Raw genomic sequence first — 16,234 nt, forward strand, 5'->3', positions numbered from 1 at the left:
TGTGTTGATTGGTTGCCTTGGTATATATATATATATACATATTACTTTCCGCATACATAACTTGAATGAATATCGCTTTGGCACATAATATATCTTAAGTTTCGATACGGATCATTAATAATCTCGATTTATAGCCTATATGTAGTTTCGTTCCTTAATCACTAGTGTTCTACATAAACCTCCGTTGTAAAGAAACAAAAATCTTAGTTACTCTGCCTTAAAGCCATTTACACTCTTTATGGGACCTCCATTGTGGAAAAAAATGTAAATTTCGAATTACCTAATCTACATTTATAAGACCATTGTAAAAAAAAAAAAAAAAAAAAAATCCCGAGTTACTGTGCCATATAGCCGTTTCCATAATAAGTCCTCCATTGTAAATAATAAAGTTACAAACAAATTCCCTTGTTCCTTAGCCTTAACGCCATTTACAGTCTTTAGGAATTCCCAAGTTCCTTAGCTTAAAGTCATTTACAGGCTTTTTAAGACCCACTGTAAAAAAAAAATCCCTAGTTAACAGTAAAGCCATTTACATTCTTTATCAATCGCACCTAATCTCTGGTAGACATATTCTTTATAGAGTCCAGCTACCTCATGGTTAAGCTCTCGATAGAGATAAAAAAAAAGAAGACGAACTGATAGTCACAGCAAACTCCGATAACGTACTCTAGCGATTGTGGGTTCGCTCGTGACGTCACACTGAGAAGACAATCGATATTAAGCTCTTAGGTTCCACCTGGAAGTCGATGGGAACTTCCCATGATGGGACACAAAGGCCACGGGTCTTTACGACCCTTACCAGACGCTTTAAATCGCCGATTGATTCCGATCGTCTTGGGTTTCGGAAGCCTTCCTTGATTCGAAGTTGAGGGGAGACAGAATGATAGGGTTACATCTGAGTGATAAATAGCGTCACGCGGCGTTAGAGGCGGTGACTATGATGATACAGAAGTACCGCAGAATTTTGTATAATTTTCCTGTAGCTTTCAAATGGAAGTCATGACATTGTCAAAATATTGTGACTATTTTTGTCCTGTGTGAAACTCTACGGTCTGTGAACGACTAGAATGGAATTATGATCTTGGTCAGGTCACCATTTGTATTAAGGGAAAAGGTTTCTAACATCCTTTGCATTTTCCATTCATTCCTCGTGCACAGTAAATGTGACATTCTTATTATAATTGTTGTTGTTGTTATTATAAATTGGAAAAACTGAGTTTCATTGGTTAATTTATTTTATAATTGTTCTTCAGTAAGCTCTTTCACTGTTCCTTGAGAAGGAAACTCAAGTTTGGACCTGAAGCAGCTTAAGAAATGAACCACCTCGAGCTTTTTTATTGTTATTATTACTGTTAATGAACTCCTCTGTTTTTCTCATTTCAGGTGCTGGTGGGAGAAGCAGTGTGGTCCGGGGAACGGGTAACTGAGCTCAGAAAGTTAGCTCGGGAAATACAACTGCACGTAGCCGAAGACACAGCCCAGGACACTCCTCTTGTGGCTGAAGTAGAACGACTAGGATTCAGGATCACCAGTTTGACGGAAGCCATCACGCAGCTCAGTAGCAACTTGAGCCTCCAAACAGATGCGAAGCAAGGACACGAAGAGGAAGCTGCTCTGCGGAAGCTGAAAGATGGAATCAGCGAGGCCAACACCCTCCTGGCTCTGCCAGTACCGGAAGTCACCGAAACTGCGGAGCGCGTGACGAAGCTGCAGAACCAGCTGGTGTCCCTGGGTGAATCCGGAGGTCCAATGATTGAAAGTGGTCCCACACAGGTGATAGAGGCCTGGCAAACTGCAGTTCGGGACACCCATGACCGGTACGAACAAGTTGTGGCGGGTATTAGTAATGATGATGAGCAGCTTGCAGCTGCATTGACAACATGGCAGAACTATGTTGAGAGCGTAGAAAGTAGCATGAATGCTCCAGCTCCAGCTACACGTGAAGGCTTGCATGAAGCATCGCGCCTGTGTCAGGTTCATCGCTCTATCCTTACGACGCAAGCAAATGTTTTGTCAACCATGCAGGAGCAAGCACAGTCGGAAGATGCGCCTCCCCACATCAAGGCTCTTCAAGAACGGCTTAGGACTCTCATTTTGCGTCACAAGACTGTCCTTACAACTGTGACTGAGCGGGAACAGCTGTTACTTGAAACCATAACAACTTGGGAAACATATAGAATAAAAGTAGCTCAGTTGCAAACATGGATACTTGCTTTAGAACAAGAAAAACAAGGACTACAGTTGCGTCAAGTTGCACGGCGCCGCCTTGACAAAGTCATAAGTAGATTGCAGTCACTTTTGGAACAGTTAGGCAGAGGAGAAGAACAAGTGGAAGATGTAGCAAAGTTATGCCAGCAACTTGTATCGTCATGCGATCCAAGCATCCACTCTATAATAAAAGCAGAGCTTGCCTCTCTACAACAGCGTGTGACAAATATGCGTGCCGGTGTGGAGACATGGCTCAGCTATCTAAACAGAAGCTCTAGTCTGTGGCAGCGTTATGAGGAGGTTTACTCCAGATTGAATTCCATTCTTGGTGAGTTGCAGTCGAGACTAGCAGAAGACCTGCCATCAGACTTTGGCAGTGTAAAGGAAACAATTAAGAAATACCATGAAGCTACAGCATCCATAGAATCACTGAATGGAGACCTTTCTCTTCTGAGAACAACTCGTGAAGAAATGGTAGACTCCCTGACACCAGCAGACCTTCGTCTTGTAACTCAGCGTATGTGGAGGGTCACACAATTACAAGCAGAGCTTTTACATCAGTACAGACTGAAAATTAGTACATTAGAAGACAGACTAGAATTGTGGCAGCTATATGACACCAGATATCAACAGTTCTTATCTTGGGCAAAAGACATGGAAAATAAGATTGAAGGTGGGTCAGAACAGTACATCAACACATTAATCAGAAAGTTGGAGCATGATTATCAAGTAGAAATTGACACCAAGAGCATTGAGAAATTATGGCTTGTATCTGAAGGACAAGAACTGATCTCGTGTAGTAATGAAGAACAAGCAGCAGAGCTGAGGAAAAAGATAGAACATATTGAAGCTACTTGGAAACAGATTCATGATAGATGTAACAGCAGGAAACAGAAGCTTCAAGATATTGTCACCACCATAAACAAGGCTGAGGTGACTTTGGCAGAACTCAAGGAATGGCTGTTCCTTATTGAAAAGAAATTATCAAGTCCAGTTGTGTTCCAAAATAGTTCTAAGAAAGAAATTGATAGTCTCCTGGAAGCAGAGGAAGAAATTCGCAAAGAAATTGAAAAACAGAGTGGTACAATTTCATCTGTGCTTAACCTTTGTGATATGGTAATTCATGACTGCACAGAGTTTGATGCAAATGGCGACACCGACTCTCTTCAGGAAGCTCATCAGAATCTTGAGCGTCGATGGGGTGACATCTGTACCCGAGCTGAGGAACGGAAGAAGTTCATCAAGAAAACTTGGAAGATGTGGGAGGAGCTAGTTATTCTCAACACAACATTTGTTGAATGGCTGACATCCATGGAGTGTCGAGTGAGGAATTTAACAGCGGTATCTACATTGGTGACATATGGCAGTTTGGAAGAAAGAATAACTGAAGTCCAGGAGCTGCAACCATTGATCCATGATAAGACTCCTTTGTACGAGCAACTCAATCAAAAGTACCGTGTTTTGGCAAGACCATATGGAAGAGAAAACAGACTAGATCAAGCAAATGAGATAAGAAATATGGTTAAAGCCTCAAATACTAGATTCCATACTCTAAGTTATCATGTTACAATTATTTTACGACGCCTTAGATATAGTAGGAGATTGTTTGATGAGTTTGAGAGTAACAGAGAACACCTGATGTCATGGGTTAATGACTTTGATCTTAAAGTGTCAGAATATGATAATCAGTCCTTTGCCAACCTAGAGCACAAACAGCGAGCTCTTTTGCAGTTAGTTGCCGAATATGAAGCCAAAGAAGATGCACTGAAGAGCTTTGATGACTCTGTCACCTACTTATTCCAAAGAAGTTCAAATCCTGATTGTCTTCTCATTGAGGAGAGTTTAACTGAGTACTGGTTGACAAGGAAGCTCATCCATAGCAGGCTACTTACCCTTCAAGAAGCCATCGAAAAAGAAATTACTGAAACCCCGGGTGCCTCCATGATTAAGATCGAGTCAAGTTACGCAGCGCCCAAGCTTTCCGAGGAAATTTACGATCAGCAAGAGGACGAATACAGGGTGCCCATAATGTCTGATGCAGAATTGCCGAGCTTAGAACCCGCTTTAAGTTCTGTGGATATGTCCCTCATTGGTGCTGTAGGTGGAAGATCCCTTCTGGTTGAAATGAGAGCAGCTCTAGACGAAAGTAAAAAGCTCCTGGGACGCCTTGAGGAGGCTTTGAAGTGTCCTACACCTCAGGGTGCAGAAGTGGACAAAACATACTATTCATTTGTAAGTTCAAATGAGCGAAAAGTACCTAACATTGTGTGCCTAACCTTAACAGTGATCTTATATCTTGAGGAGAACATAAAGAGATTTGAATAAAATTGCTTTCCCATTACTGTACATAATTAAATGGATTTTGTAAGGCTTTTGTAGACTTATAGTAATTTTATGTTTGTTTTCCAATTTAGTCGAAACAGCTAGCAGGATGCAGGTCGTCGGTGGATCTTTTGAGTTCGTTGGTTCAGCACACTGGTGATGATCCAGAGGTCAGAGAACTCCATCCAGAGGTCAACCAGGTCATAGAAGAGTTTGGGCAGTTGGAGATTCTGTCGAAGGCTAAACAACAGAGGCTTAAAGAAAGCAGGTAGGTTTGGAATACCTGGTAATTTTAAAGGAATTCACTAAATGGTCTAATCAGACAGAAGAGTTGGCGTCTGCCTGAACTCTTATTTCTTAAGATGTTTCTACTTTCTGTGCCTCTTCACACATTCTGTCTCCTTTCTCATTTTTTTTTTCATACTGAATTTATTTTGAATAAAGCACAGTAAAGATTAAGTACTAAGTTGTTTATGAATGTCTGATGATTGCCAATGTGATTTTTTCAGTAACACCATAAGATCTTACATACACAATAAACTAGGTTTCCAATAGTCATTCAAGATATCCTTGGCAGTATAAGATACTGCAGTAAGAACAATCTTTGTTGATTAAACTTTCCAGCAAATTACAGTACAGTAATGAAAACTTTTAACTTACGACAGTTCGTTCAGTTTGTAAAAAGATTTTGCATTATTAAAAATACATCATTATGCATGACTAGTAGTAATTTATATTTGCATGTTTCAATACCCAAATACCCAAGGAGGTGGTAAGTATATATAGTGAGGTTGGAGTGAGGTGTAGCTTTTTATGTAGAGCTGTTTAATTAGAATCAGACAACTGGATCTAGAAATCTGCCTTGTAAAAAAAAAAAAAAAAAAAAAAAAAAAAAAAGTTTTCCAATAGCTAAGACCGCATCTTTGACAAAAATCAGTGATAGAATTAATTTGGTAAGAGCTGTTGACTTGATCTTTGTAATTAACTAGGCCAATGCAGTACTGTAACAGAAACCTGTTGCCATGAGCGCCCTAAATGTATTCTATGATGCTGTATAGTATGTTCCTCTTATATTTGCAGTTCCTTTTGCCATGAGAGCCTCAAATGTTTTCAATTATGCTGTATAGTATGTTTTTGCAGTTGCTGTCTGAAGTGAACACATGTATTTCCTAAACTTACATAGAATTGAATTTGTGATTACAGTTTTACAGGCAGAGAAATATTGGGCTGCATTTTATGCTTGCTTTTAATTAAGGGGTAAATTTGCCACTGTGCCTTGAATATATAGAATGTATTTCATAAATGGCTTTCTCTTGCTCGTTTCCATAGGGGCCAGCTTTCCAATAGTCCCCACACAAGGTATTTATGTCCCAAATCTTAATGGCATTAGGGGTATCGGGTTAATTATGGGCATGGATGCGAGTTTTTAAATAGTACCCTCATTTTTGCCTGTCTGTTTCGGTTCTGTTTTATATATTTATGGACATAATGATGACTTATTTTTATTCACACTGAATGGTGAAATGTTAAAGTTAAAGCATATTTTTTTCCTTAGGTAATGACAATTAATTATTTATGCATTCTCCATCCTGTTTAATGTTACAAGTCTTAAAAAGTGTCTCACACTTTTAAGTTGTGTTCAGGAATATGAATTAAATTTTGTCTTCACTTATGATTCTGCATGGACATAATACATCGTCGACATTAATTTTGTCAGTACATCCTTATTGCATAATTTTACCCTTGTAGTTGTTAAGATTCTCGATATAATTTTAACATAGCTACCCCCCCCCCCCCCCCCCCCTCCCACAAGAAGGTAAAGAAGTCAACCCATCAGTAAATGCTTTGTTTTAGTTCAAGTTTGCTACGACATTTTCTCGCATTTGTTTTCTGGAGACTTTTTCTGCTTTGAATTGAGAAATTTTATGTAAACTATCTAAAGTGTAGTGGTTCATTTAATAGTGGAACTTAATTATTCCAGTTGTTGAATTTTAGTCATTATTTGGTTCTTACGTGGAATAAGATAAATATTGATCTCTTGATTTTGTTTTGAAATCTAAAAAATTCTTACACATTTTGTAATGTAATTCAACGCCTGTGAATGGTCACACCAGGGTAATTTTCAATATTCATGTTGAAGAATAAAAAGAGAAAAGACTTTTAAGGAATTTAAAGAAAAGTTCATATATTAATTTTTTATTCGTTATTGATAAGTAAGTCTTTATTTTCCTGTACTCGGCGCTGAATTAATATGTAATGTTTATTTCGAAATCTCATTTTAAACTCTACTTAACAATCGCCTATTTACTTTACTCCACAAAGCATCGCATTAAAAGTACCATGTCCACTTGACAGATATTGCTATAGTAATTCTTTCGCATATTTACGCTACGCCATTTCTTGGGAAACTTGCGTATGGTATGTTTGCCTCCATCTTCTATAAAACGTACACAAAACACAAGTACTTTTAGCCCCCTAATGATAACACGCACATGGTATTTTAGCTCTGTATTTGGATATTATAAAATACGCGCTGCAGAGTACCTTGTATTTTCTCTGAAACATTCACGTGATACTTTTTATTTTATTTTATCTATTAATCATTTTGGTAAGCATTCACAAATCATTTTTGGTCCACGTATACGAAAACGCGGTAGTTTTATTTTCCAATCTTGTAAAATGTTCACATTTAAATTTTTTTTTTTTTTATTACACATGATACTTTGCTCCACGTTTTTCAAATAGTTTAGTACCATTCACTTCGTAGGTTCAGAATACACAGTATTTTTTTTTATTTGTACTCCAATTGTGTAAAAACATTTTTGTTCCACATTTACAAAGTATACATGGCATTTTCACTACACTATACACCTCACCTTCTGTTCCCTGTTTATAGAATACTCAGTGATCGTTGCTACACATTTTCAAAATAGCTATATTTTGCTGGACGTTCATGAAATGCCTCAAAATGTAATTTGTTCAGTTTTTAAAGTAAACTTTGTACTTCTGCCTAATGGTCATTCAAGACGTACGGGGAGTATCCAACTTCACATTATGTTAAATAAAACCATACTGTTTATGCATCGTGTTTTTTGAAATATGAAATACATACAAATAATACATCGTTACGTGTGTATGAAATACGTTCCGCATGTATTAAAAAAAATTGTATGACATCTTTAGTACATTTGTTCTACAGGTTTCCCTTATGTCAAATACCATACATATTTTGGATGTAGTAGTCACATTTTGAGCACAATTAATAAATGTTATGACTTCAGGTTAAAATTGACGATAAACGTATTTGTCGTCGATATATAATTTTCACTATCAACTCGTAACAGAATCATTATTGATGAAATTGGAAATGAAAAGTCAACTTGTAGTCTTGTCAGAATCATTTTGAAAGTTAATGCAGGGTCCTTGTGGGAAAAGAAGCCTACAATTATATATATATTACCCAGAAATCCATCTGATAATACCTCTTGAAGTGATTGTTGTATAAATAGAGACTTTTTAGCTTAATGCAGCAGCTGTGTGTTTTGAAAATCAAGTAGTAAGTCTAGATAGCAAAGCCTATGTGACCACTTTTAGAGGTGACGGGGAGAGAGATATAGAAAAAAATGATTGCTGTGAATAGCTGTAGTCCGTAGCTGATTGGGCATGCGCATGTTTTGCTTACAGTGAGACGTCATCCTTGACGTGCCCGCTGTGTTGCAGACGGAATTGGCAGCAGTTCGAGAACGACATGTGGCGCCTGGAGCAGTGGCTCAGCCATTCCGAGGCCACGCAGTCCATGCTACACAACCCCCCGACGCCCATGGAGCAACTGGAGGAGGTTGCACAAGACCATAGAGTAAGTGGGTGGTGGAGGCGGTGGTTCGCTGGGTTCTCGCCAGGGGTCTTGTGTCAGTTTCCACTTCCAGGGGTTTTGCTCAGACAGTGGCGCTGGATGGGATGTTACTCTGTAGGTGTCATACAAGTCCGTATAGTGGGAAGGGTGGTATTTTGGTGGGAGGAATTTGCACTTTTAAATGCATTGAAAGGGTGTCGGGTTTGGAAGGAGTTTGCGAGTGTAAATGAAGTAAAAGAAGTGGTATTTGGTGTGGGCTTAGCATTTTTAAATAAATTGAAGAGATGTCCGGTTTTGGAAGGAGTTTGCGGGTGTAAATGGAGTAAAAGGAGTGGTATTCTGGAACGAGCTTGCATTTTTAAGTTGAGTAAAAGGAGTGGTATTCTGGAACGAGCTTGCATTTTTAAATGGAGTAAAAGGAGTGGTATTCTGGAACGAGCTTGCATTTTTAAAAGGAGTGGCATTTTGGGAGGAGTTTGTAGTTGTAAATAATGTAAAAGGAGTGGTATTTCGTGAGGAGTTTGCAGGTATAATATGAATGTAATGACGAATGTGGTGTTGTGTAGAAAGATGGGTGAAAATGCGATACAAGAGTGGTCATCTCGAAGAGAAATTACCTTATTGTATTGTAATAGAAATGGTGGTATTTTGCAAAATAGTATATAGATATGTAATCAATGTTTTTGTGGCTAGAAGGTGGTTTGTTCATATGAGTACAATAGATGGGGTGGGATTTTTCAAGGGGTCTTGAATACTGAAATGCAGTAAAAAAAATATAATTTGTTATTTCTTTTGTATTTAGAAATATCAAAAACGGGTTGGTTTTTAATATGTTATAATGTGTTTTCTCTATGTTTTCATAGGTTTATTCATTGGGATGTCCCTTCAGAATGCATATTGTAGATATTTAGTACATTTTTTTTCAGTTATATAAGGAAATCTACCCTTAAACTTAAGAATATAAAGCTTTGAAGCCTCCAAAGCTTCTCCTCCAGACTCCTCTCTAACGCTAAGACCCCCTTTCTCCTCCCCCCCCCTTCTCCCCCCAGGAGTTCCTAATGGACCTTGACGGCCACAAATCTGTGATAATGTCGCTGAATATCATCGGCAAGCACTTGGCCGAACACACCCGCGACCAGAGGAGAGGCGCGCAGGTGCGCGACCGCCTCTCCGCCGGCAACCGCCGCTGGGAGGCCGTCTGCGCCGCCGCCTCCGTCTGGCAGGCCAAGCTGCAGACGGCCCTCATGGGCAACTCCGAATTCCATTCCACCATCTCCGACCTCTTGGCCTGGACGGAGACGACGGAGGAGAACCTCCACAAGCTGGCCGCCGAGGAAGACTCGGACGAGGCCGCCCTTCGCGAGCGCGTGAACCGCGTCCTGGACGTGCGCGCCGAGGTGGAGCGGTGCGAGCCGCGGGTGGCGTCGCTGCACGAGGCCGCCCAGCATCTCCTGACACAGCAGCAGCAGGACGACCATTGCGCCGCCGTCCGCGAGCGCCTGGCCCTCCTCTCCAGGAGGCTGCAGGTCCTCCTGCAGCTGTGCTCGCAGCAGCTGACCCACCTGTCCCAGCTGCTGGGGCAGGACTTCACGAGCTCGCTGGCCTCCTTAGCGTCGTCGGGGGTAAGTTTGGCGAAGGCGGTCGCTTCCAAGCACACACAGTCCGTGATATCATACTTGTCATATTTATTATTTCTTCCAGTATACAGTATTATTTGCCGGCTTGCATGGATAAACTATAGAAAGAGTCAGTCGCACTGTTATTAGCACCGTAGTCTTCTTGAACCGCACCCTTTTCTTTTTTCCAGCTGTACGAGTCTGCAGAGTTTTCTCTGTCGCGACCAACCTCGCCCAGTTCCCAGACAGCCAGCTTCCATTCTGATGTTCAGTACGTACCAACTTGGCTCTGTGGGTCTTGCCAAGCACCTTCAAGTAGTCACTGTCATCTTCAAAGTCAGATTTCTAAAAAAGAAAGCAAAAAAAAAAAAAAAAAAAAAAAAAGCTATGTCGATGTTTCTTTTCCAGTAACTTGTCATGTAGCGTTATTCGAAAAGCACAACTTTTATTTGTTTATTTTTGTTGATTCGTTATTTATTGCTATTTTATGTTCATTTACCTTGATTCTTACACATATGCTAAATGCAGATCAGTATCTTGAATATGTCACCAAGGACTGCAAATATTTGAGATAAAATTAAGCCTTTTACAGCTTTAAATCAAACGCAACTAGTTTATTTGTTGGGTAATTCACATTATTCAGTAGTCATTTAGAATTGTTTTATGTCTAAAATTTGTCTAGAAAGGTTTTTTTTATTTTCATGAACTCCATGAAAGGTCAGGTAATTATCATTGTGAAGGATATGAGATCATCTGTAAAGTAACAATTTCTGAAGTGCTCTGAATACATTTATTTGCATCATTATTAATGTTTCATTGACATTTTTGTTATAGTTTAGGTTTACCAAAATATTGTCTTTTATACTCTCGAGTGATGTACAAAAATTATGTAAATTGTTCACCTTCCTCTTTGCCATCAGGTCATGAAACTGTTCAGTTTTTTATCTTTTTTTTCTGTTCATGAAACTGTTCATTTTTCTTCTTTGCCATCAGGTCAAGTAACTAACTGTTCACCTTTTTCTTCTTTGCCATCAGGTCATGAAACTGTTCGTCTTTTTCTACCTTGTCATCAAATCATGAAACTCTCCACTTTTCTACTTTGTCATCAAATCATGAAACTGTTCACTTTTAAATCATAAAACTGTTCATCTTTTTCTACTTTGACATCAAATCATGAATCTGTTCACCTTTTTTCTACTTTTGTCATCAAATCATGAATCTGTTCACATTTTTTCTACTTTGTCATCAAATCATGAATCTGTTCACCTTTTTTCTACTTTGTCATCAAATCATGAAACTGCTGTACTTTGTCTAGTTTGCCATCAAGTCACGAATGTAGTCCATTTTCTTCTCTTCCATCAAATCACAAACTTATTTTCCAGTTTCACGGTGCCAGTAATTTTTGAAATTGTTCCTTTCTGCCACTTTGTCAACAGCTAGTACAACTGTTTCCGATTCCTATTCATAACTATTTCATGAAATGTATTCTGTTTCACTGACTGTAAATAACTTTTGCAAACGTCCCTTTTGTTCCTTATCAACAAATGAAATTCGTTTCCCATCTGACAATACTAAGAGCTCATGGAATCTCTCCCCCCCCCATCTAACATCTTGAGAAATTATTCAGTCAACACAGCAGTTAACAACCAATTAAATTATTCCACTCTCTCCCCTATTCGTGACGTTAATTTTCCTCGAAAGTGAATGAATTTAAATTGTTGTCCCATTTCAACCTCCCAGCTACTGCCTTTGTTTCTAGCTACTGGCTTTTGTTTCACTTTGAAAATGAACAACTATGCAATGACTCCCCCCGCCTTCCTTTCACCGTCCCAACTGCTCGTCATTATTTCACCTTGGAGTTGGATCACTGTGAAATTCTTTTACCATTTCACTTTCACCCCCATTACAACTACGCCTTTCAGTTTTCACGGTGATAAGAATAACCCAAAGGGAAACATTTGAACTCCGCCAGGAGATCGCTATAACAAGTCTCAAATCTCCCACTTTTCCCTTTTTGCAGTGACAGTTTCCTGGTGGAAGGAGAAGATGGCGTAGTCCGCCGCTGCTACAGATTCTTCGGACGTGTTATGCGTGCTGCCCTGCCTATTCAGGCCCTCATGCTCCTCATGCTTGGGGTAGCCACCCTCGTGCCCACTTCTGAGGACGACTACGCCTGCGGCATGGCCAACAACTTCGCCCGAAGCCTCGATCCGATGCTCCGATACCCCAACGGGCCCCCGCCGATCTAATCACCGCCGTCGCCACGCCCCCCCAAAACCACCACCCCCCTATACACACACACACAGAGACCCCCTTCGATTTAAATATTTAAACTACGTATTTCGTCTTCCTCCGAATCTGAAAGATATGAGAATGTCTATATTAGATGAATCTCTTCAAATGGCTGAAGTTGAGAAATGTTGATTATTATAGATGATATATAGATATATTCTGTGAATTTATGATTTCATATCAGATGAGACGTACCTGTTGCAAAGTGAAAGAAATCACACAATGTATATTTATATGTAATTTTAATATTAAGCGCATTATTTCTTATGAGTTAAGGGGAAAAGATATTTGGATGGAAAAAAGAATAAGGGGTTATATTTAGTTTAGTTCGTGGGTTACGAATGTATGATACAGTTGTTGATTTTTGTCGAGTTTAATGCTACTTAAGAAGACTTTGAAGAAAACGAGTGATTTTACGGCTAAGACAGTTCCTTGTTGACAGTGCCCTTCGTTTCACAGAAAGAAGCGAACAGAAGGAGAAAGAAGGAGAGAAAGCTATGACAAGCATTGTGTTTATATATCGCTTCGCATAATTCGTATGTGTCCAGTATAGAGACATATCGATATATAACCCAGACAACGGACTGAAATGTCATTTATATTGTCTCACGATGCTGGCACGCTGAGAAAAACTATTCATGTAAAACAATTCTCCTACTTTGATGATTATTATAATGGACCTTCTTGATTGGTGCTATGAACCCCTAGCACAGACAAACACAAAACCACACACAACACACGATTACGTGACGACAAATTACGATGACGAAGAAGAAGAGGAGTCATTCGTGCGTCACGTCTCGCAGTTTCGTGCAAACTATTCGAATCGACACGAATGACATTCGGTGCTATAAAGATGTCAGACCAATATATAGTATTCGAAACCGTTTTTATCGACCGAAAGGGGTAATATGTATGATATTGCCCCTCCCCCCAAAAAAAATTTTTTTCTTTTTTTTTCTAGGGAATATGTTGATCTGAACGTGTGTGTGGTGGACTCAGGTTATGAAATATGAAAACAGAAAGAAACATGGGATGGGAAAACGAGAGAGATTATCATAGAGAGGAAAGTTCTGATGAAAGATGAATGACTGAAAGAGTTCTCCCTCTCTCTCTCTCCGTCGTTGGTGTTTTGTTGTGTCGACCGAATCCCATTTCATTCACGGCGAAGCGACTAATATATATTATGTATAGCTGTTTTTAGGTACATTTTTTATAATGCAGCTCGTCGCTTTGTGGTGAATCGAGTAGGAATTCTCCAGATGAGTGGAATAATTTTTTGTTTAGTCTACCAGTTTAAAAATAAAAAAAACATAAACAGTCATTTGTGATAAGTGTTTATATGCCTTATGCCCAGTTGTGGAGCATTATATTGCATAAGGTGTTGGTTTAGGCATTTGATATTCAGTAGTAGACAATTATAATTATTATTATTATAAACAAAACGGAATATTTTAATATTTCAACATACATGGCGTTGTTGGTCGTTTAATTCTGCCAAGGCAAATTATTCCTATTCACATTTGTTTTCCTTTATAGGCTTATAAAGAATCTTCCCCTTTTCTTTAATATTTTATTTTTGACTCGTCTGTGAATTTTTTCTTTTCTTTTTGACGAATGTGAGAAGAAAAGAAGGGCCAAGTGCGAAAAAGTCGCTCATCGTGGAACATGAGCGACTTCTTCTCAAGACAAGATGGCGATTGTGGGACTTTTGAAGAGAAACGTGCCGTGGAAGATGAAACGAACTTCAGACTTTCTTGTAGAGTCCGCTGCTGTGTCGTGGAATCCAAACGGTCACGAGAGAGAGGCCTGCAGTCCCCATCTTGTGAGCACTGGTCGAAATATTATAAAAAAAAATATTTATGATTGTATCTTCAAAAATAAGTAATGACGTGTCCTTCTTTTGTCTCTCTTTCATTTTTTATTTCTTCTTAGGTATGAGGTCACTGACCTGACGTACTAAAAATATATATATATATATATTTTTGTTTATATAGCATTAGGGTCTCCGCTTAACGCTTCGATGCTTTCTGACGCGACGTATAATTTTATTGCGAATTTTTTTTTATTATGGCAAAAAACAATACTGCTAAATGTTCTAATATACATATAACATATATATAGTATATCCATGTGATGATGATGTTACTTGCAGAAGCGATATATATATATATATATATAATTGAAAGGAAAAAAAAGAATAATTGAAGGGTCATCGGGAGATTTACAATTTTTATTCACTTTTTAGTGCCTGAGCTACTTCGCCCTACAGTAGTCTGTGCAGGCTGTGAGGATGTGCCATATATTAAAAAAAAAAAAACATGACCAGCTAAACTAAGTAGGAGACTTTAAAAGGGAAAAAAATTATGCATACGTACGCCTAACCAATCAAACTAATACGATTATATGATTATTCAATGCCTTTTTTTTTATTGCTCATTGATTGGGAGAACCGTTATGCCAATATCTATCTATATGCCCAGCCAATCAAAATGAGAGATGAAACGTAATAGATAAGTCCTGCGAGATGGTAACGGAGTACTTATTGGACTTCCATCCATATAGAGTCGCTTATGCTAGGATAGCAAAGCACGCGCTAAGGGCAGTCATTTATACCATGGTGTGAGTTAATTCATACAAATATATGTGATCTTCTATTGTCGTCTTTTCATTTTCCCTCCTCAACGGTGAAAGTGTTGGTGGTGGTTTTGTTTGTCATTTGAGGTAGCTAGCTATCCATCCCCTTAGTTCCTAGCTGCAACGTCTTTCATGCCTTTTACTCTACCTCCGTTCATATTCCCTGCCTTCCGTCTGATTAGGTTTTCCTCCTGTTACACCTTTCAAACTTTTGCTGTCAATCTCCATTTCCGCGCTTAATGACCTCATAGGTCCCTGCGCTTGGCCTTTGGCCTAAATTCTACCTTCTATTTCACATAATGCAGTTGTAGGGGGATTATATATATTACATATAAATATATGTAGCTCGATCAATTTCAACCCACTCAAGAGTTTCTATCTTAAAGAGATTTGACAAGAGACCCAAGGTCCAATTTAGTGATACTATTTTCTAGGGAATTTTAGAGAATTGCTGGTGATTTGAAATTGGGTGCCCAAAGGTGTACTATCATACTAAATTCGTTTGGAAAATCATCGAGTCTGGATTCCAAATTGATAAGAGAGTGTGGCCCATTAAATATGCCTACTAAAACCGCAGTATTAGTAGTAGTAGTAGTAGAGGTCTAGAGGAATCATCAGAAAGCAAGTAGATAAGACAAAATGATGGTTGATGCATTTTGCAGATGTTTTTCAAATAACTATACAAAGCTGAACAACTACTGGTAGCATGCAATGTAAAAAAAAAAAAAAAAAAAACCAAAAAAAAAAAAAAATACACAAAAAAAGCTCTATAAATGTTTGTGTAGCATATGCTTTTGTGACTGGCTTAAGATTTGATAATTTGCTATTTATAGAATAAAAAAATAGAGATTTGAATGGTTGGTCCATTCTAAAATCTCAATTTTTATGTCGTCTTTGTGTTAAGGTTGCACGTCTATCTATCAGTAACGAGTAAGCTACACTCGAGAATTGCTATCCTCCGGCCTCTTGGAAACTAGTTAGTATGACATTTTCTGTAAAATCGTTTTTAAAAAGCACAAGGTCCCTTAAAAAAAATGTCAGCCACCATCACTTTTTAATCAATACCTCTAATGAAAATAAAATAATAATGAATCCAAATTCCCAGTGTCTCGTTGGAACTTGGTTCCAGTAGGCGGTTGCCGAGTTACTATTTGTACCGGATTTTCCACTTTCAAACCACACTCGCCAGGGTCCTTGCTCAATGCTCACCCATTTCTGGAGTGTCTGAAACTGAAAGACTCCATTTAGTGGCAGGGTTGCCGAAATGCAGAATTTTCTGGGTTTATGCAGAATAAAAAAACTCTAC

At 38.8% G+C, this 16,234-nt stretch overlaps 1 protein-coding gene across 1 annotated transcript in view; it reads left to right on the forward strand.

Moving 5' to 3' along the window:
- The window catches only part of LOC135209264 (muscle-specific protein 300 kDa-like), a 355,456-nt gene extending 340,507 nt beyond the window's left edge, over nucleotides 1–14,949 (forward strand). The window contains 6 exon segments of the mRNA XM_064241973.1: nucleotides 1,384–4,440; nucleotides 4,623–4,798; nucleotides 8,215–8,386; nucleotides 9,433–10,005; nucleotides 10,191–10,270; nucleotides 12,020–14,949. Of these exon segments, the coding sequence (XP_064098043.1) occupies nucleotides 1,384–4,440; nucleotides 4,623–4,798; nucleotides 8,215–8,386; nucleotides 9,433–10,005; nucleotides 10,191–10,270; nucleotides 12,020–12,248 (4,287 nt within the window). The 3' untranslated portion in view covers nucleotides 12,249–14,949.
- The last annotated feature ends 1,285 nt before the right edge of the window (nucleotides 14,950–16,234 follow it).

The sequence above is a fragment of the Macrobrachium nipponense genome, chromosome 37, assembly GCF_015104395.2.
Source record: "Macrobrachium nipponense isolate FS-2020 chromosome 37, ASM1510439v2, whole genome shotgun sequence".
NCBI classification, from domain to species: Eukaryota; Metazoa; Arthropoda; class Malacostraca; order Decapoda; family Palaemonidae; genus Macrobrachium; species Macrobrachium nipponense.